The sequence below is a fragment of the Onychostruthus taczanowskii genome, unplaced genomic scaffold, assembly GCF_017590055.1.
Source record: "Onychostruthus taczanowskii isolate IOZ18803 unplaced genomic scaffold, ASM1759005v1 scaffold18, whole genome shotgun sequence".
In the NCBI taxonomy this organism is placed as follows: domain Eukaryota; kingdom Metazoa; phylum Chordata; class Aves; order Passeriformes; family Passeridae; genus Onychostruthus; species Onychostruthus taczanowskii.
In genome coordinates this window covers 2,095,922-2,116,644 of record NW_024499017.1, presented here as the reverse complement: position 1 = coordinate 2,116,644, position 20,723 = coordinate 2,095,922, and the positions used below count along the sequence as shown (strand labels likewise).

The following is a 20,723-nucleotide window of genomic DNA, read 5'->3' as shown; positions in this document are numbered from 1 at the left end:
CTGCTACTGCCATGCCTTTACACCCTATTTTTCCTAAGTCCCACTGTTATTCCTCATCATTTTCCTTCACAGATCTGAGTAACATTTTTTTCAGGCATCAAACAATACAGACTAAATTCTCATTCAGTCTCTACTTCAGGATTTACTGGCATGCTTACATATGGAAACAGATTGCAATAGGTATTCCAGAAAAGCTGCTCTGCAAACACTCTGTATCACAATAAAAGTCTGCACAAGTAAGCACATTAATTACTGAGAAATAAAAGCACTTTTCATTCTTTCATTCTATGTCTATAACAAAGGGTCTTATCAGCTTCCCTACATAAACAAGCAGTAAATAATTTGCCCTTTCAGTCTTCCTGGTTCAACCACCCTTAGCTCTTCTGTGAACTTCTTCAAGCTTGCCCATTATCTTTTTGGTTTTGGTTTATTTCTGAGAACAAAAAGATATTTCAATGGTGGCAGACAATCACACCAGCCTTGGACTGGCCTCAGCATCCACACTGAAGTACACCTAAGTGTGCCTCCCTACACACACTTGTACCCACAGATCTTATAGGGCCAAGGTGAGCATTCGCAAACTCCACAAGGAACGAGGGGGAGGGCAGAGTAACGATACTTTAGATCCATGCTAGTTTCTGAAGAAGTGATGTCCCCTGCAATACTCCAAAAGGAACAGCAGTTAATAACTCAGCCAGGGCTGTAGCCTGCACTCATTGAAATTTCCCACTGACTTTCAGCAATTCCCTAATGAGGGGTGCAAAAAGTCCGCAAAAGGAAAATTATTTCTCTAAAGGTCACATTCAAATGCTTCTAAATGAGTGATTACTTTAAATTCTGACCTCTTTGGTATCAATTGGAACTTTGCCTGAGAAAATGGTTTCAGGACTCTGCCCACTGGTTTGTTTGTACAGTGGCACAGGAAATATGTAAATAGATTAAATTTACAACAAAGTGCCAAGCATTTGAGATCGCTGGTTCTGCAATATTCTCTGCTACATGATTATAACAGCCAGAGCCTGACTCTAGGAAGTCAGCACTAAACCCCCTCTGAAAGCAGACACCCTGCAGTGGCCCATGGACTCTCCTTCCACCATCCCAGCACCATCACACGTGTTCACACATTATCAGCCTCTGCTCAGAGCGAGGCCAGTCTGAAATTACATTAAGTGTCACACACCAGGCCATAGATACAATGGGTGACAGCCCACGGGAAAGCATCTTCTGTGCCCAGCTGATTTTCCTGTTCACTTTTGGGTAAGTGATTCTTACTGCCATGCATAAATCATGTCTTCTGAAGAGAATTCAGATTTAATTCCTAACTTCCGCCTCTACAAACACATCACTGACCCAGACCCAGCTTAACAGATCTGAGCAGGCAGCTTTTACTCAGTGTGAGAGTTTCCGAGTGTTCCTCTTCCCTGTTTGAAGTTCTACAAAACCGAGGATATTCATGTTTATTCATATGTTTAGTTTAACCCTTTACCACCTAACAATTAATTTCAATTGCTTGAGTAATGAAATGCATTGGGCTGTCAGACTGAAAAAAAGAAAGAAAAGCTTTCCTAGAACAATAGCATGACAGGACATTTACTTTCTTCTCTGTAAGAACATACAAATTTTCACTTCAAGAGAATATGTGAGAGAAGCATTATTTTTAATAGACAATTAATGGTACATTTTCTGCTCTACAAGACCTAGTCAAGCTGTCCTTTTTTGCCTGAATATTCAGAATTTGCCTAGTGAAAGAAAGGATCTGACTGCAGCAGAAAGAAATCTTTTCTAAAACAAAGACATGCTGAAAAAGTGAGACTTGCACTACCAGCAGAGAACATCTCTCAAGCCACATGGGTGAATTTTAACGTTTATATCCCTGCTAACTAGACACAGGCTCAAACCAAAAACCACAAACATGGTGAAAGTCTGAACGCAGATCTGAATTTTATAGCTCACACCCCAACTCCTCTCTTAACAATAGCTGGAAAATGCTTTTTGAAACTCCTAAAATATTTGTTCCATACACAGGAAATGAGCTTAATAGTACATCTTTGGGGATTAGCTTTGTTTAGCTGTCCAAACCTTTTATTCAAAGTCTGTAGATAGTATTGCTTTAGTTGCTACACAGAAATAGACATATTTCCTGATGGGATGCCTCCCTTGCTCACATGGTCATTCACCTTAATCCCTGTTAACTTTATAGGATGCTACAGTGCACATATCACTGGCTGCAAAGGAAGTCCTTTATACAAGTTTCTTGGCCTTCCTCTATTCACAGCATGAAAACAGTGAAGATAAATATACTGCTGAAGCATGGGAATGGGGAAGTTGGATAAAAAGTATTACATTCTTACAGAGGAATTCCTCATTTCTAGACAACATAAAGCAGCTCCTGAGGATGAATTTACTGCTTTTCTGCTTCAGGATAGTGGGCTGTATTATGACCCTGTAATCCACTGTGAGCAAGGCAGCAGCAGAGAGCTGCACTGCCCTGGAGCTGTCTGAGAGATGACTGTGATTCACTGAATCATAGTTTCCTTTCCAATTTCCACTCTGCCTCAAGTAACACAGCCAGCACTGCCTCTGCACTGTCCTCTTCTCTAAATTATTCTGCTCATGAGCTGGGCTATGCTCCACTGTCTTTCCACTCAAAACCAGGCAAGTAAGGAAGTAGGAGATTTGAGGAGAAATTAAGCTCCAGAAACATGTATATGCTACACGTGGCTTTTTTGTTAGCCATATTTTTTTGTTAGCCATCTGTACAGTGGCTATGGTAGAGCAAGGTGCGGTTATTCAGTAGATATGATGTGCACTTGCCTCAAGTCTTAGTTTGGTGTGCTAGCCAACACATGATTGCAAAGGATTCTTGGTGTTCCACACCAAATGCACACCCTGCTAGTTAGACCACCACGTGGCTTTGTTTCTCCCCCAAGACTTAGTTTCTGAAGAATGTAGCATTTAAATCAAGCTAGAGGAAAGGCAACAGCTGTTAAAATAGACATACCTAACACATTTGGGGGCCTGAGGAACGGGGAGGGAAAAGAAGCACAGGGCAAGTACTGAGAAAGTGGGATCTGTGGGCCATAGGTGGCAAAGAAAGCTTTCAGTGTCCAAAGGGAGAGAGGAAAAAACCCTGAAAACAACAATAAATGTCCATATCCAACACACAGACTAAGAACCCTGATTCCAGCCAGACTGACCAAATTCTCCAAAACCACAGAGCTGCTAGATTAAAACCATCCTTACAATTCAATATTCAGAGAAATCATCCTTAAATACACAATAAAAGGGTTTGAGATGCCATAAAATCCTCCTTAGAGAGGCAGAATATGCCTGAATTCTCTTCATATTTACGAGGAGTGGGGAGCAGGGAAGCTACAGACTGGGATGTGCCTGGCTGCAACATGCAGCTCTGGGGGTGTGCTCACTTCTGCCAGGCTGACAGGACAATAAGCGCCTCTTCAGCACCATATATTTAGCTGTGCTCTCTATTGTTTAAAAGAACAAATTACATTCGCAGCAGAGAATTTAGCAGGACCAACTAAAAAGCTTGGGAGTACCCATCACTAACCATCAGTCACTAACTATCAGTCACTATCAGGCGTTTTAACATGACCGAGTGATGCATCACAGACAGCACCAAAGGAGGAGGGAAGAGGTGTTAATTAACCTGTAAACCTGCCCCACTTCGTGCTCCAGATAGCACAAAGGCCCGCGGATCGGAGGCATGGCTCACCCTCATTATAAGGCTCTCCATTACAAAGGCAGCGCAAAGAAAAGCCTACTGCTTTGACTCACCACCCCACTTCAGCTCTTTGTAAACATTTTGACATGCATTTCACTCATGTACAAACTCTGCTGCTCCAGAGAATAACCTTCAAGAGAAGGTAATTTCATTATTCAAGCAAACAACAGAAAAACTTCATTTCCTTGCAAAGCTTCCAGTCTAACTGGTGCATCAGAGCTTGTCTTCAGTCGAATTTGAACAAACCTTTTCCTTCCCAATTTAGTTATGTCTGTGTCACAGTCGGGAAATCTGGCATTGTCCTCATGCTGTATCTTACACCTATTCTATTTACACACATGCCAGCCATAAACTCTGTCCCTACATTCCTGTTAATCTTGCCCTGACTTTATATGCGTCACCAAAAGCAAGGTAGAGCAAAAAGCAGTAAGTCCACATCACTTGAATGCACAAATCCTTGGACAGGCCTCCATGAGAGTGGAGATTCACCTCATATTTGAAAGGCACATCCCTCTCACCACCTTGTACACCCTTGTCCAAAGTGTCATCAGCATCACTGGGAAGTAAAATGTCTTTTCTCTCTATATGTCAGAACAGCTTTGATTAAGAAAAACTTTTTAGAATTAGACTACTTGAGCCACTGGATTGTAAAAAGAGCTGGACAGTTCAGAAAGGGCCCTTTCTGAAACATTTTAGGAAGATTACTGCAGATCAAAAGAAACAATGTAAGAGGTTGGGCTATTTTGCAAGGGGAGATTATATAAACTTCAAGGAGAATTCAAACATTCTCTTTCATTCTTACTTTGCTCAGGAAAGTAGGTGATAAATACCTGGCTTGTTCATAAAAACATAGCAATGAATTAAGAGTACAGCTGACATTGAAGTTCTTAATGAACTATAAATATTTCTGTGATGGGGAACATGGGGAAAATGGATAAAATCAGTAGGTTCTGAGAGAAGACAAATGAGATTAAATGAGTGGCAAGTGTTCAGCTATTTTGGGTCTCTGTGAGGATATGAACAACTTTAGAAAAGACAGACAGTTGATGCTAGGATCTGGACTAGAGTGCATGGCTCCTGGATCTCACTCCTAAACCATCAATTCAGAGTTTCAGAGACCAGGTAACACCACAGCAGTGCTGTTCATCCCTGGCCACCCACATTACAAACACCTCCCAGCTCCACATCTCAGCCACCACACCAGTTCTGCTAATCTCAGATGACTTCAAAGCCTATCTACCTTTTGACCCAGAGAGCTTAAGAGAGCTGTGTTTAACCTATTACCCCACCTCCTTAAGTACCACAGGGCTGACATCCTACCCATGAAAATCCCAACCACTAAGCAGAGACCCACGGGGCAACACCAGCAGCCCAGCTAGGAGAGACCCCTCCTGTTATCAGAGCCTGTGTCTGAACCACGCACAGCTTTAACCTTGAGGGATCTTTCTGCCACACACACCTGAATATAAAACATGCACCATGTGCAAATGGGTAACTCTAGGAAGCGCTGCAGTAGAACATGCAGTTCCCAACAGACTGAGCTACTAGAAATTTCAGTTCCAAGAAAATATAAAAAATTATTTTATGATTGAAACAAAAAGGGATCAAGGGCACAGCCCAGATATCCCATCTGTACTGGCTGTACTTCTGATGTGCCCATTCTCACCTCTTCCCCTTAACAACCAAGTCAGTGATTTTGTTACACTGTATGCATGCAAATTGAACTAATATCTTCAACTGTGTCCCCAATACCCTAATTTTGCCCTTTCCATCCTTTACCAAGCCTGTCTACATAAGCTGAAGATGCACTCCCCTCCTCTGTCCACTTCCTTCTTTCAGGCCTCCTTTCAGAGGAGAGGTCAAGCCTTTCCTCTCACCAGCCCTCTCTCACTTTCTTTCTTAGGAGAACATTTTCACCCAGTCTGAGGGGATTGCATTTTGCTCATTCCTGTTTGATGCATTTCTTGTGAGACAGGATCAAATGAGACTGAAGGCCCAGAAAGCCCCATGCTGTGTACCTTGCATAAAATGTACTTTCTCTTACACTAGAAAAAGGCTTACATGACATATATTTTTTATAAATATATATCTTGAAATTTTGAAAGTAGGCAAAAAACATTATAATATCATAAGGTGGCAAGGAATACAAAAGAAGAAAAAAAACCACAGTGAATAGAATCCTTTTTATAAAAAAGAAAACTATGCTTAACACAAACTCCTTCATGAATTCTCTTTATACTTCCAGTGACACAAATTCACCATTCTGCTGACACTGTTGCTGACGCTACTGAAAAAGTCACCCAAGATGGCTCATTTTAAAATAAAATTTTACAAGAAGACAAAATGGGGATTTGTAATGAAACATTTCCTTCTACTTAATCACAGCATCATTACTGTGATGGTATAATGTCCACTTGGTCTTTTAATTGATTTAATGATAAATTTATAATCTTTTGGGGATAACTCCCACAAAGACATCAAGTAAAAGGAGAAAAATCTTAAATTACAGTTGCCCAAAACAGTCCTACCCTAATTTACTTAATGTCAACAAACAAGAGATCCCTGCAGTAATTTTGTGTTTCTCATACTGCTATCAATTTTAATACTGCCTCCACTCATTTCAAGTCACTGAGCAATTCTTAAGTATTTACAATCATCAGACAAACAAGGAACCATTTCAGCTCTTTGACCTTAGAATCATGAGGTATAAACTTTCAACTTCCATAGGGAAGATATTTTTAAAACGAAGAGTGCATTTCCCAGAATAATGATGCTCTAATACTAAACAGCAGCTCAGTTATTTTGTGTTAAGAAACCAAAGCCCTTCTTACACAATTTCAAAGCAGCAGCTGTGACTTTGAAACTAGGAACTCATTCTGGCCACCTGCTTTAAAACCAGCCAAAATAAACGTGGTGGGATGGTTCCTGTTGATAGCCATGGGATGGCAGGGCAGCACAGGTTATTTGCTGCTAGGGCTTAGGTCCCAGACATCACTGACTTCTCCAGGGTTTCATCTGGATGAAGACCTTGGGATCAAGCTGCATCTGAAAGCTGGATTAATTATTAAGTGCTAGTTTGCAGTACTGTTACTCAAGAGGAGCAAACCTTCGTTGCACAGCTGAGATACATTGTTCACGGCATGCCATTCACAGTGTGATGTTTTACTCCCACAGCAGATGATACTTCCTAATCCCTTGCCAAACAGAAAGTATTATGGTCTGGCTTAGGAGGTATTGGTTTCTTTGAAGAAAGAGTTTGTTTTGCTGCTGTGGTTTTTTTTTGTTGTTTTTGTTGGTTTGTTTATTTTTAATAACTCAAACCCATCTATAATAGTAGTAACAGTAAACTAAGAATTACTTTGAAACTTCAAACTAACCTACTTCTTCTAGCCTTACTAAATGCAAACAATATTGCAAAAAATAGTGTCCACCAGTGCAACTTAAGTGAACACTAACTAAACCTTCCCAGATCCACAACCACAGCCCATGTAGCAGTGTATACCTCAGAAGATATTTTAGGGCTCAATCCTGCTCTCAACAGAATTAACAGAGAGTTACTGAACTTCAAAACAGCAAAAGGATTTGGCCTACAAAAATCTCAGCCATTTCTAATTCTCACTGCTAAAAAGCAAATGTAGTCCCCCTCAAAAACTCCACTACAAAGTACTACAGAAGAAAAAGAAACCTTAAATATTTAAAAACATACAGACATGTTCCTAAAAGTTTAATTTAATATAACATTGTTAAAGAAGGAGAGAAGAAAAGAAAAAAAAATCAGGTCACTCACAAGTGTCCTAAGTTCTTTCTGCCTTCTACTCCTCCTTGCCTTGCTTTGCCCCCTTGGACTCTCCTTGTGCCAAGGCACATTTCGGACAAAGCAGCCACTGTAACACTCCCAGTGCCCAGGTGGGAACACGCTCTTCTCCTTATGGCCAGCAAAGGACACACACTTTGATCTTCAAGGAAAAGACTCTGGATGGTGCAACTCAAAAGGCTGCTGCAAGTTTATTTCTTTTTTTTTCCCCTATAAATTATCCCTCCTTTTGATATCTATTCTTGCTCTTGAAAAAAAAAAAAATACACACATCAAGTAAGGATGAAAACTGCCCACACGACAAGTTTGTGTTTACAAGCTTAAGAGCAAGTTTCACTTGAACACAGGTCAATGCCTCTTTAAGAAAACATCACATACCAAAAAAATCACACATGGTTAGAACACATCATGAGCAGAGAGGAATTGTGGACTCAGTCTGTGAGGCACCGAGCCAGCCTGAGAAGCCCTTTGAAGTTAGAAAAACATCCTCTGGTCAGAGCACATTTGTGAAACCGTGGGACAGGCGCTTTAAACAACATTCACTCCGAGATCACCTGCGGTGTGCCAGTGGATTGGCGCCTGGGTAACTTCAACAACGTAACCCTTTGTATTCCACCAAGATCACTCACTCCACAATCTCTCCTATCAACAGCACAGTCACAAAACTGCGTGGCAAAGCGTGTACCTTTCCCTCTCTGTACAGCACAGGCAGGCAGTTCCAGCAGACATGTGAAGTTTGGGGAAATCCAGCCAGTAGCAGACCCTGGTCAGCAGAGGAAAGGCCACTGTCCCTGGCCACAGCAGTGCTGACACACAGGGAAGGCATCACCCCGCAAAAAGGGCCACTGCAAAGCTGCACAAGGGACAACAGAGTTAGGAATGCAGCCAGGCACCACACAGAATGCTGCTCGTCACCCTTGGCAGGAGAAGGAAGATCCTTGGCTGTGGAAGGCTAAGTCCAGGTAACACGAGGGGCTTTTTCCTCTCCTACCTACACACAGATAAGACTCAACATCAGAAGACTTTTCTAGCAAAGTTAGCTCCCTCTGCCCAGCTCTGCCACCAGCTATTCAGCACCAGTGAGCTGTGCCAGCCCCATTTAAAGCACATTCACCCCCTGATCTGGCACTCGCTCAGGCTGGAGTGCCTCTCAGAAGAATCTAACTGAAGGCAGCAGTGGCTGCCCAGTGCTCACACTGCTGGATACTGGAATTGATGTGCAGTAGCAGATGAGCTCGACTAGAGCCCATGTCAGCTGAGACTGTGGAAGGGGCAAGCCTCACCCTGCCTTTGGATAGGGTTCCTGCTGGTATTAGGAGACACTCAGACTGCACACCAGGCCAGGACTCTTTCCTTTCTTAAAACATACCCCTAAAGGCACATTAGCATTTTTCTCATCTAACCATTCTGCTCTTCTGTGTTTGACAAGCCTTCCTACTTTCCCCAGTGGTGGTGAAATTCTCCTCATTTTTGAGAAGACAGGATTGCCAGTGTTGCCATCAGAAACACACGAGGAGGGTCAGATTACTCTTGCAGAGCTAATAAGGGACCTCACAGCCTTTCTGCTTCTCCCACAGGACATTACCCATTGTCTGTTATTCAATTACTGACAAATCTAGGGGGCTTCCCACTGCAGTGCCTTTGGTTTCTGTCTTTCCAGAATGGGGAAAATCAGAGGTGGCCATAGATTAAGGACTGATTGTTTTAGCAGAGGTTTGTTCTGTATTTGAACATATGTGTGTTTAATGAATAAGCACAAACACCTGCATGCTGCAGTCTAGCTGGTCCCTCCTGAATAGCAGCAAATGTCCAAGGACACAGAGCTGCTTCACTGTGCCTTACTTCTGAATTTCAGTACAGAGTTCTCACAACTTTTTTTTTTTTCCTAAATGGCATTTAAAAAAAAAAAAAAATCAAACACTCATCTGGAAAAGAGTGCCATGGTAAGGCTGATGACCAAAATCCAGTGAAGTCTATATAGCATCAATGAATACAATACTTCCTTTCCAAATGCTAGGAGTTTTTTTCCTTTCTTTTCTGTTACACATCACCACGTTACAGTCTGAGAGCAACTGTCTTTCAAAGCCCTGTACAATAGCTTACATAGGAAGAGATCTCATTTACTTCTTTTTGCTGTACATTAGTTCAGAGTTAAAGATTTTGTGTGCTTCCTAGTAGTCATAAATAAATGATTGAAAACACCCTTAGAGTAGCAGGAAAAAAAAATTAGACTGTGGTTCAATACGTTAACAAACCAACCTAATTAGATAAAAAAACACCTTCATACAATAAAAATGTGGCATTTTAATGGGTATTAAGCAGTGCTGTGGGAATAGCCTCTTTCAAAACACGCTTTTTAAACCTATCTGGAAAATTACATTGCTAATTACAAATGGGAATTTAAGTGGCAGTACAGCTGGGAAAAACTTTTGTGAACCTGTCATAAAATGATCAGATAAACTGCATCTGCAGGGGAAAATACACTGCCATTATACCAGCAATGCTGCCAGATTAAAAGAATATTAGTCTCTTGAACCTTCCCTTGTCTTCCACTGATGTGGCAGAGAACCCAATACAAAACCAGTAAAACCAATGAGAAGCTTCCCCTCTATTACAGCAAGACTTTTGCATCAAAGCATCACAGAAATAATGTAGAATTTTTAAAATTTATAGAAACAGTCTAACTTAACTGCACTGAGCTAGTTAAAAATATACATTTAAATGTAATTTATGTATGGTATTTGAAAAAACTCCTTTTACATACATATCCACATCAGGAACAAGACCTTGCACATAAGCTTTGCATAAATAAAAGTAGCTTTAACTGAGATAACCTGTGAAGTTTATCCTCAAAATAAAATTAAATATTCAGGATGGCTAAATGAGGCACAGTTTTTCCATGGGAAAAAATATCAAAGTATTATTTATTTTCCTGTAGGTACTTGTTTTGAAAAGCCTTTCCTCCCCACCTGGCCTTCTACTAAAAGCCACAATCTACATTTAAACAGTGTGTACACTTTAGAAAATTATCAACCATCTTTTTTTATAGAAGGAGCTTATGAAATTATTTGATCCACTTTTCATATAGAAAGTCTATGGCTGACCATAAATAGGCAGGCTCCCAGTATAAACTTACCAGGAGTACATCAAAGACCTTCCTCTAGGATCAGACGATTGATTTCTTCAATGCTTTTCAGAATTTCTTCCAGGATATTTTGGGTTATTGCCTTAGACCTTTGCTCAGCTGGAATGACAGACATTCTGTTTGCTAGACTGTGATGTTCTCTCTTTCCAGGGGAATGAGTGTCCGTAGTGTATACACACGTACACTACACGAACAGAGAGAGACTTGGAAAGTTCACAGGCAGAATTATTATTTATTGTTTCAAAAAGAGTAGTTTATTACAGAAATACTGATACAGGCTTAACCGCAGCACCTTATGCAACACAGAGACTGCTTGTCATTCTGTGAGCTTGGGGCTGGGACGCTGCTCAGAGAAAACCCCCACTCCCCCAAACAGGCATTTGTTCCTTCTATCCACACAACACACAAGGCTTAGCCTTACAGCTACCACCCTCTTTACCTAACTCTCTTGAAACTAACTGTCCTGGAAGTATGAAAGATTTTTAAGATAGGACAAGAAGCAGCTTATTCCTTACCTACCACTATCAAATCTTTGGGGAATCAGACAGCAAACTATCTCCGAGGGCAATGTGACACACTACCCACCGTTCTCCTTCCTCCCCCAAGACAAATCTGTCACCTCCGTACCACTCATCATTCACATCAGAGTGTGGATCAAAAGATCTGAGGCTGCTCCCAAATCCCATTTCTCCTGCAAGACGGTACTTTGTTCTGTCACTTCCCTACTGAGTCTATCCCCTTATTTTATGCCTCACAGCATGTGTGGCTGCACCCCAAGATCAAACACCCATGCATGATTTTCTTTCACAGATCTTGAATCACAATGTTATACTTTAATAGGAACCTCAATATACTTAATCCCTTTAAAGCTGCCACAGTAAGGCCCCCAAATGCATTAAATTCCACCCTAATCGCAAAATACGAAGTATTTCTCTGGATGGACAGTGCACAGACTATTCTGACCACATGCCAATCCACCTCTGAGCTAAAGCAACATACACTGCTTGCTTTTGTTAGTCAGAAGTCAAAGGATACATGGCTGAAAATTCCACACACCTTAAATGTCCTATGCTGCAAATTTTGCTCAAAACATAACTGAACATTTAAGGGAGGATCTCACATTCTCGAGGCATTCTCATTGCAAATGGCACAAGAAAAGAGAGCCACTGAGTCTGCATTTAAATCCAAACCCACTCAAACTGAAAGCAAGGCTGGTAGATGTCCCCTTTCAAGATGTAATCAAGACATCCACACCCCATCAGTCAACTCAATGAGTTTCAGAGTCCACTGAATTCTCAGACTAAGAAGGGTTATTGGACAAAATTATCAAATTATTGGAGCATTGACAAAAAGCAGAAATACTGCATGCCTGATACCTTGTTCACAAGCATTAAACTTTATTAACAATAGCCCTGGGTTTAGGGAACAACCACTTTTCATGTATTTTGGCAGGGACCTTGGTTTGAACTAAGGAACCACAGGGTCTTCTGCTCCCCCTGCTGAGGGGTTGGTGTCTGCTGGGACCCTTTAAGTGTATTTTTACAGGGCTCTTCTTGGCCATTGAGGAGCTTCTCAGGCACTGATGGCATTTCAGTCTCCCGTGGCCACTGTCTGGTCATGAGAGGAGCAAAAAGATTTATATCACCAGAAGTTCTACAGACCAAAACATTTATTGCCCTATAATGTACAATAGGCAAAAAGCCACAGAATTGCAGAGTGGTTCAGATTGGAAGGGACCACATCTTCAGGGTCATCTGGTCCAAGCTCCCTGCTCCAGCAGGGCCATCCAGGGCACAGGCCACAGGATTGTGTCCAGTAGGTTCTTGAATCTCTCCAGTGAAGGGAGACTCCACAGCCTCTTGGACAACCTGTTCCAGTGCTTGGTCACTGCACTAGAAGGAAGTTCTTCCTCATGCTCAGGTGGAAATTTCTGTGCATCAGCTTATTCCAGTTGTTTCTTCTCCTATTACTTAGCGCTACCAAGCAGAGCCTGGCTCCAGCCTCTTGGCACCCTCCCTCCAGATACTGACAGACATTGATGAGGTCCCCTCTCAGCACCTTTCCTACAGTGCTACAGGACCTCCCCAAAAGATACTGCAGCACTCTGTTCCTTAAACAATTAGATTCTGTATGGCTAAAGCACAAGGATTCCTGACGTACAATGGGCATCTACCAGGTGATGGGAGACACAAAGAGATTAGGGAATCTGTAAGCAGTTGAACACTTGCTTACAGACATAAGCCTGTTGGAAAGCCAAGTCCCATGGCAAGCCAATGGATCACCTTATTAAACAGTGAACATCAGGTCACATGGCAGCAAAAGACATGCCATATTGTTCTGATGACAGTAAATCCAGAAGACTACAGAGAAGTGAATGCCCTGTACAAGAGTATCCCTTGCAGAGACACCAGGGGAGCAGTGGTTGAAGGTACACAAATCATTTCCCCTTTCTCTTAGCTTACACTAAAAGCCAGCACAGCCCTTTCACCACAGCTAACACCACTGGCCTTCCAACACTGCAACAGAAATGTCATGAGATACTGTTATACAAACACACTTTGCTGGCTCAAAAATCAGACACAACGAAGATTTTGCATTTGGAACTTTGTTAATAATTCTTGAATGCAATACAGTCCAACTCAGTCTCCCATAGCTGTAGTTACTCTGTAGGAGTAAATACAGGCTTAGTTTTGCTGCCAATATTGGCAGATATGACTGAATAAATTCACAGAGAAAGTATATTTGACCCTTCCTTCACATTAATTTTTTTAACTAAAACTTTACCTCATTTTCCATGAAAAGATTTCAAACTATGTGATATTTATAGATAACTCAGAAGTATTCAAATTAACGGGTATATGAAGAAAAAGTAGTTCCATTAAAAAAAACCCAACAAAAACCAAAATCAAAATAACAACTTCAAGTATTTTGTATGTCTGAACATCTACCATTTGCTTTCCAACCAGGGTTTGATGCTGACATTCACGAAGCAAAATCTGTCTGCAAGGATTTCTATAAAGGCCAACGTCTGCAGCACTGGGAGCAATGTTCCATTCCGATTTAAATATCATCACCGAACAATTATTTCCCCAACTTTGGAAAAACTAACTCCTACAAAGTTTCAGTACTCAAGAGACTTCTCTTTCCTCTGTTCATAACTCAACTCAAAAGAAACCATAAAAGTCAACTGAGATCTTCTTCTGAAGGGTGCATACAAATAGCTACTTACTGAGCTCCTCCTGGGTCTTATTACAGATCCCAAACCTACAGAAAACCCTTCTGTTAATGAATGCTGCTGTAAAGAACATTCCCGTATGTCGACAATCATGTGCCATAAATGTCCCATTTTTGTTATAACTGAAGTTTTAGTGTGAAGTCTGGACTGCACTATTTACATTTAAGACATTAAAGAATATAACGTGTTGTTACGTTTCATCCTGGATTACAGAAGAGAATACACTCCATAACCAAGACCTTCTCATTCAGAAGAATTAAGGTTTCGCTAAGCCAGCGGGGACTATCAGGAGCCCAAGAGACACAGACGAGGACTTGACCCAGCTACTACAGAGAATACGTTTTCTTCTTACGAGCACCAACCTAAGCAACTGCACTTTGGCGGGGGTGGGAGAAAGTGGGTTGTTAGAGATCAAAAAAACAAGTTCCTTTAATGAGATTGTTTGCAGAAACTTCATGGGCCATTCGGCTTTCCAATCAACATGCCAAATTAAAAGTGCACCACATTAAATCTGAAACACCTATAAAACAAGCCCTGATGAAATACAGACAGTCTTCCATCTAACTCCTCCATATGGCTCAAGCAAAGTCAACTTTTAATTTCATAACACAAAATATTTAATTTATGCTTTTCTTCATATGTCAATTTAACCTCTGGCACATAGCTTTGAAACCATATAAGGATGCCTAACACTTTCCATATGGCAACTGAATTGTGGCTTTTAATTGCACCAACTGGTATCATTCAAGGATAATTCCCTTGGAATCCAGCTTTCTGCTACAGTATTGGCCAATTCACTAATCTCATCACCATGGCACTAATACTTTCAGAGACTCTTTGATTGTTAATATTCATATTATAATTTTCCCAAACCAGAGCTGTCAAGATATACTATGTACACCACTAATTAAATTATCTTGGTTTGTTGGCACCAAATTTCAACACTAAATAAGATTTTGCTTTTCTCTCTCTCAATACAAAGTTTGGTAATTTTATTTTAAATGCCAGAGACAATATTTCTGTGCACTAAAATACTTTCTAGTTATACCAATATTGAGAACTGCTGAGTCTGTTGTTTATTTTAATCTTCAGAATCAATAAAAATAATTATTTATATAGTACTGACATTAATGGACTTGAAAATATTTCAGTTAGAAAGATCACTTCAAGCAATCACACAAGATAACATCCAAGGAAACTTTCGTTGCTCTTGTCACCATACCAGTAAGAAGGCAGTCTTTCAACTATCACTTTACCCATGAAATGATCCCAAAGTAGTGCTACAATTAAATCTTGCATTTCAACAGCCTTTAAGCCATACTATGTACATAACATTAAAAAAGTCTCATTTCTGTTTATTATTTTCATTTTGGATTAATGACCTATCCAGCTGTGTCTTCTGTAAGGTGATGTATTTTTAATATGCACACAAACACACACTATTTAACAGTGGGGGACTGGGAAGGGCTTCTTTTTTAATTTAAGATTGATCATACTAGAGGAGCAGTGAAGTTGACACTGGTGTTGTCTCCTCTCAGCCATGCAAGGAATGCCCATTAATGTCACTGGCAGTTACAGGCACAGAACAAATGGAGAACAAGCCCCACCTCTGAAGGACTGATGCGCCTCAGAATTTCATACTGTGTTAGTCCCAAACCAGACACTCAACTCTAATTAATATCAATTAGGGTTGAACATGAGGAGCACTAGTGCCAAGGAGTTCAGTGGAAGTGGGAAGCTAAAGTCATTTCTATTTTACCTAAAATGATTACCTACAATATGGCTGAGAGTTGATTTGAAATGTAATTAAAAATAGGGTATTTTTTCCATTCCCAAGCACAGATGTCAATGAGACGCACAAGAATCTAGTAAAATTTCTTATGGCTTTGAAGATAAAAGTAAATGGAACTAAGAAAAAGTCATATTTAATATTCCCCCCTCTAGCATAGAGCCATTTCTCAGTTAAATAAATAAATACATGAATATTTGCAAACAATGTTGATTTCCAAAAATAGTTTGTAAAAGTAAACACACTGAATAAATGTAAGCTTAAGAATTATACAGGATGATCCACAGCATCAGAAAAACCTTTCTGGATACAAGTTAACTCATTCATAAAGCAGCAAAAGAAGTGTATTCAGTTGCTAGCAGATTTACAGCCTCAGTGGTTTCAATTAGCTTTGAAACCAGAAGATGACTCTGGACCCCATACTTTTCTCTTTAATCCCTGACGATGTGGAAGCTGCAGGCCAGCCCCGGCCTGCAGAGTCATTAAAACCCTTAGAGCAGAGCAGCCCCTGCTGGGCGGGTGGCAATGGCTTATTGAGCTCAGAGCTCTCACCCAGCCGCTCGCTCGGGACACGCTCCCCTCGCCTGGCCCACGCCTCAGCCAGCCGTGCACCAGCAGAGCCCTCTCACAAGGCTTCTGGCAACAGCTGGACACTAATGACTGCTCTTTCAGTGAATTGGAGGGGAGAGACAGATGGACAGGATACGACAGGGAGGGAAGTCTTCTCTAATTCAGAAGCTCTCAAAGCTTCTGCTCAGAAGGAAAGGTGTCGTATATTGGAACTCTCCTTGAGTGAAGTGAAGATCTCCCCTCCACAATAATTGTAAATTAAATCATTCTAGAGAGGACTACAAACGAAACTTTACTTCTTTCCTGTATTAGTCACTCTTGTAAAACACTGGATGAATCCCCTGAACTTCAGTGTCATCTCCCCTGGATGACTAACTTTAGCAGAACAATTCACTGTCTGTTCTTGAGAGAAACAGCCTTCCAACTACAACCAAGACAGGATTTTTGGCTTGTAGACAGTAAAATAGTACACTTTGATTTATCTCATCCAAGTTTTCATTAAAATTATTCAAATTTTGAATTTTCAGTCTTGGGAGTTCTTCAGGCTAGGTGCTCTCCTCTCCCATCAACAGGTCTTTGGAAGTAAACTGAATTCCACCAAATAGGCCCTACATACTAACAAAACCATCATCAACAAAACTCTGATTAAGGCTTCCTACTAGGAAAATTATTTCTAGGACCATTTTTTTTTTAACACAGCTGTATGTTTCTGTGAATAAAAATATTTTCATCAGTGTTTGATCTAGTTCTTTCTGCCATAAGTCACAAACACAGTAACCTGGGATCTATTTTGGGGTGAAAAAAACCTACGTTTTACTGAGAAGTCACAGTTTCAGTTGTGACACAATAAAACTGTACCATTCCACAGAGCCTTGTAAGTCTATTGAAAATTTTATTATGAATTGTGAAGCAGTAAGGAGATGGTTCAAGTGCAATAAGGTAAATTCAAGTGCAACACTAGCACACTATTGGGGACTACAGCACTGTCCCACACAACCCCGTGACTAACCCTTAGCAGAAGAAACTACTATTTCTGCATCTTGACGAGACCAAAGAACCAAAAGGTTAGGCTACAATTCCCTTTGTATCTTGGTATAATTATACAAGAGATCAAAGAGATCTCCAAAGAGAAGCAGCCATGCAGTCTCAGTTATGGAGTCAATAGCTGTGACTCCGTAATCCTTGTCAAAATGACTGTACATATGGCACATCTGGTTCCAATGTAGGGTTAGAAATGCATCCTGCCATATTCCAAAAGTTCATATTTTAAAGGAACTTTAATGTAGCTGTCACAGTGTGCCTGTGACAGCATGACAATTAAACTAAATCAACAAGCAGGCTATACATGCTCACAGATACTACCAAATACATTAGGCAATAAATGGCAAATATTTTTGAACATTCAGAAACATCTCTATAAGGATGACAGTAAAAGGCCTCATGGGAACAGTGCTTTTAAATACATTTAAACCTATTTACAGTTTTATAATGTACTAAAACTGTAGACTAATATTTAGCTAATGGCTTGCTAATTGCTGAGCCATCAAGAGGAGGACTTTCTCTCCAGCAAGAGGGGAAATACTGTTCTACTGTCATTCCAGCTGAGCAGACCTCAAACTGCCAACTGAAGAGGGCTGTGAATAGAAAGGACCTTGGACAAAAGATACTTTCTTCTTTTCAGAAAGCAAATCATCTTTGTGGAAGAAAATACATTTCACAAACTAAAGTCGGAGTTTTCACCTTTAACTCTTGTATATTAAATCAGTGTTTAGTTTGGTGAGTTGAGCTTCTTTTCTAGAAAACATACACGTGAAAGGTAGAACATATGTAAAAACTATGACTTACAAAAACTGGGATAATTAGAAAATAATTAAAAACAGGTGTTACTCATTGCATCTGTATCATAGTACATACTATTGTTAATGAGAACTTCTTTCTTTAAACATATTGTTTACTAGTAAAGCACAATAAATATCACTTCAACCAATCATGCCTGCAAGTTGAAGGTGATTATGTTCATCAGTTACAACAAATCAGTATCCCCCTTTGTCTTTACTTCTAGTGACTCTCACACAATTTATGCTCCTCAAAATACAATACTGGTGGAATCTAAGATGTCACCATTAGCTTTCCCCATACTACAGTTCTTCTACTCACTTACACACCCCACCTAAAATGAAGCATTCTCGACTTGCAAGTGAATTTTTCCTGAGACACAAGAAGTCCAGGCTTCTGACAATACAACTGGTAGCTAACAAAGCAAAGAGCCTGCAGGAGGTTTGGTGGCCCTGGCTCTGCTTGTGCTTTCAAAGCCACACTGCTTGCTGGGAAGCACAGATTCCAATCTCCCCATCTCTCAGGTTACCTTTCCAGTGATGAAACTTTCAGGGCTTGATCCAAAGTCAATGGGAGTCTTTCAGTAAACATCAATAAGCTCTGGATCACACCCTGAAACACTATGAGGACCATATCTAAGTAATGTTAAGTCTGTTTACCTCCCATCATGCCTCTTTGTTTAAAGAGACAACATTAAAAATAAATAAAACGGCAACTGAAACGTTCCCTCCAGCCCAGCTTCCCATGGAGGACTGAAGGGAGGAGAAGGGGTGGAAAGTGACCAGTGAAACAGCCAGGACAAGCAACTGGCACAGTAACTCTGGTGGATAAAGTCAGCCTCACGCTATTAGCAAAGAGCAAATAAATAACAATAACTCTTCGGGGACTTCTCCTTTGACTGCCAAAATGTCACAGGCAAACTTGTGCACTAATCAGGGCTCACGAGCTATCGCTCACTGGCTGGGTGCTGGGCTTTCCCCAGAGACTGTTTGTTCCTGTTTGTGAAAGGTTTTGTTCTAATCGTACTGCCCAGACACCAGCAGTCAGGTTCCCTTACTCCTCTGGCTTTTGTACCCTCACCAAGTTTGCTCTGCAGCTTCTAACTTCATCAAAGGACTGAAGGAAACCACCCACGGGGCAGCGCCTCGGAGCAACATTAGGGCAAAGAAAACCTTCCTTTGCACAACCGCCCCTTGGGAGGCAAAGAGGGATGTAGAAAGAGCTTTTGCTTTTCACTATTTCAAAGGGAAGGGGCGGGGGGGCAGCGAGGAAGCTGACATACCCTGGCGCTGGAGAGCCTGCACACGGCGCGGTGCTGGCAGCCGTGCTGGAGTCCCGAGCTGCTGCCGCCGCTGCTGCTGCCCCCGGAGTATTTCTGCTTCACCATCCAGTCCTCCAGCCCTCTGCGAGCCAGAGAGGCGTTCACCGCAAAACTATCACCTAGAAAAGAGGAGACAATACCGCCGCTAAGCCGCCCGCAGAGCCCGCCCGACCCCCGCGGCCATCCCCGCGCCCGGCCGGGACTGGAGCCGGGACTAGCACCGGGGCTGGAGCCGGGACTGGGACTGGCACCGGGGCTGGAGCCGGGACTGGCACCGGGGCTGAGGCTGGAGCCGGGATTGGGGCTGGGGCTGGCACCGGGACTGGCACGGGGGCGGCCGCGCAGAGAGCAAAGCGCGGCGGAAAGTTGAGGGGAGAGGGCAGGGGGCCGGGGGCAGCCGGACCGGGGGAAGGCGTTCAAAGTTGCTAACAGTGAGGAGCCATCCCTACCTTCTGGACTTTCTCTGGGTTTACAAACGGCAGCTAGGCAGATCCGGAGCAAAGTGTGTGAGGGAAATAATAAAGGAAGATCGTTAGACACCAGAATAAAATCACAGCAACAAACCGAGTAAAATCCGAATAAAGGGAAGGGGCTAAGGAAGTAGCAAGTGAAAGGAACTAACCATGTTTCGAATGAAGTTTCCCCATCTCTCTGCATTGATCTGCAATTACGATTCATTTGACTGTTTTCAGTAGGGTCAGGTTCGCTTGTTGTTATTTTTTGTAGATATATAAAATCCCAGCGTGTTTAGAAATCCATGTGCTCCGCTTCTCCCTGCTAGCACACTAGCGAGCTCAAATCTCAGCTCCTCTCCTGCAGCACGGTCCGGCGTCCCCCTCTCCGCTCCAGCCTTCCTCCTCTCTCCTCTCTTTCCCAAAGACAGAGGCGGTTACAAAAGACCTTACTTCACCCACCGGGGAACATGATTGACACCTCATTGAGATTAGACCACTTGCAGGCAGCCTCCGCCTTCCCATTGGGCCGCGGCGGCAGATGAAAGGGGCGAGTGAGCCTTTTGGAGGCTCAAAAAGGAAAAAGGAGAAAAAAAAAAAAAAAAAAAAGACGAAGAAGAAGAAAAAAGAAAAAGGAGCAGCCGGGGCGCGTTTCACTTCCAGCCAGGCACGGGCGGCGGGGCCAGCCCCGCTCCGCGCAGCCCCAGGGGCGCCGGGCGGGGCCGCGTCCCCGCACGGGCCGCGGGGCCGGCTCCTGCCGCGGGCCGCGCCCGCCCCTCGGGGCTGCCCCGCGGTCCCGGCACCCCCGTACCCGGGCGC

At 42.1% G+C, this 20,723-nt stretch overlaps 1 protein-coding gene across 1 annotated transcript in view; it reads right to left on the bottom strand.

The window, feature by feature from the left end:
- NKD1 (NKD inhibitor of WNT signaling pathway 1) overlaps window positions 1-20,386 on the bottom strand; it is a 105,529-nt gene extending 85,143 nt beyond the window's left edge. The window contains exons 1-3 of the mRNA XM_041400765.1: window positions 20,075-20,386; window positions 19,902-19,934; window positions 19,414-19,571 (exon numbers count right to left, since the gene is read on the bottom strand). Coding sequence (XP_041256699.1) covers window positions 19,414-19,571; window positions 19,902-19,934; window positions 20,075-20,099 — 216 coding nt within the window. The 5' untranslated portion in view covers window positions 20,100-20,386. The remainder of the gene's footprint in view (window positions 1-19,413; window positions 19,572-19,901; window positions 19,935-20,074) is intronic.
- Between the last annotated feature and the right edge of the window lie 337 nt (window positions 20,387-20,723).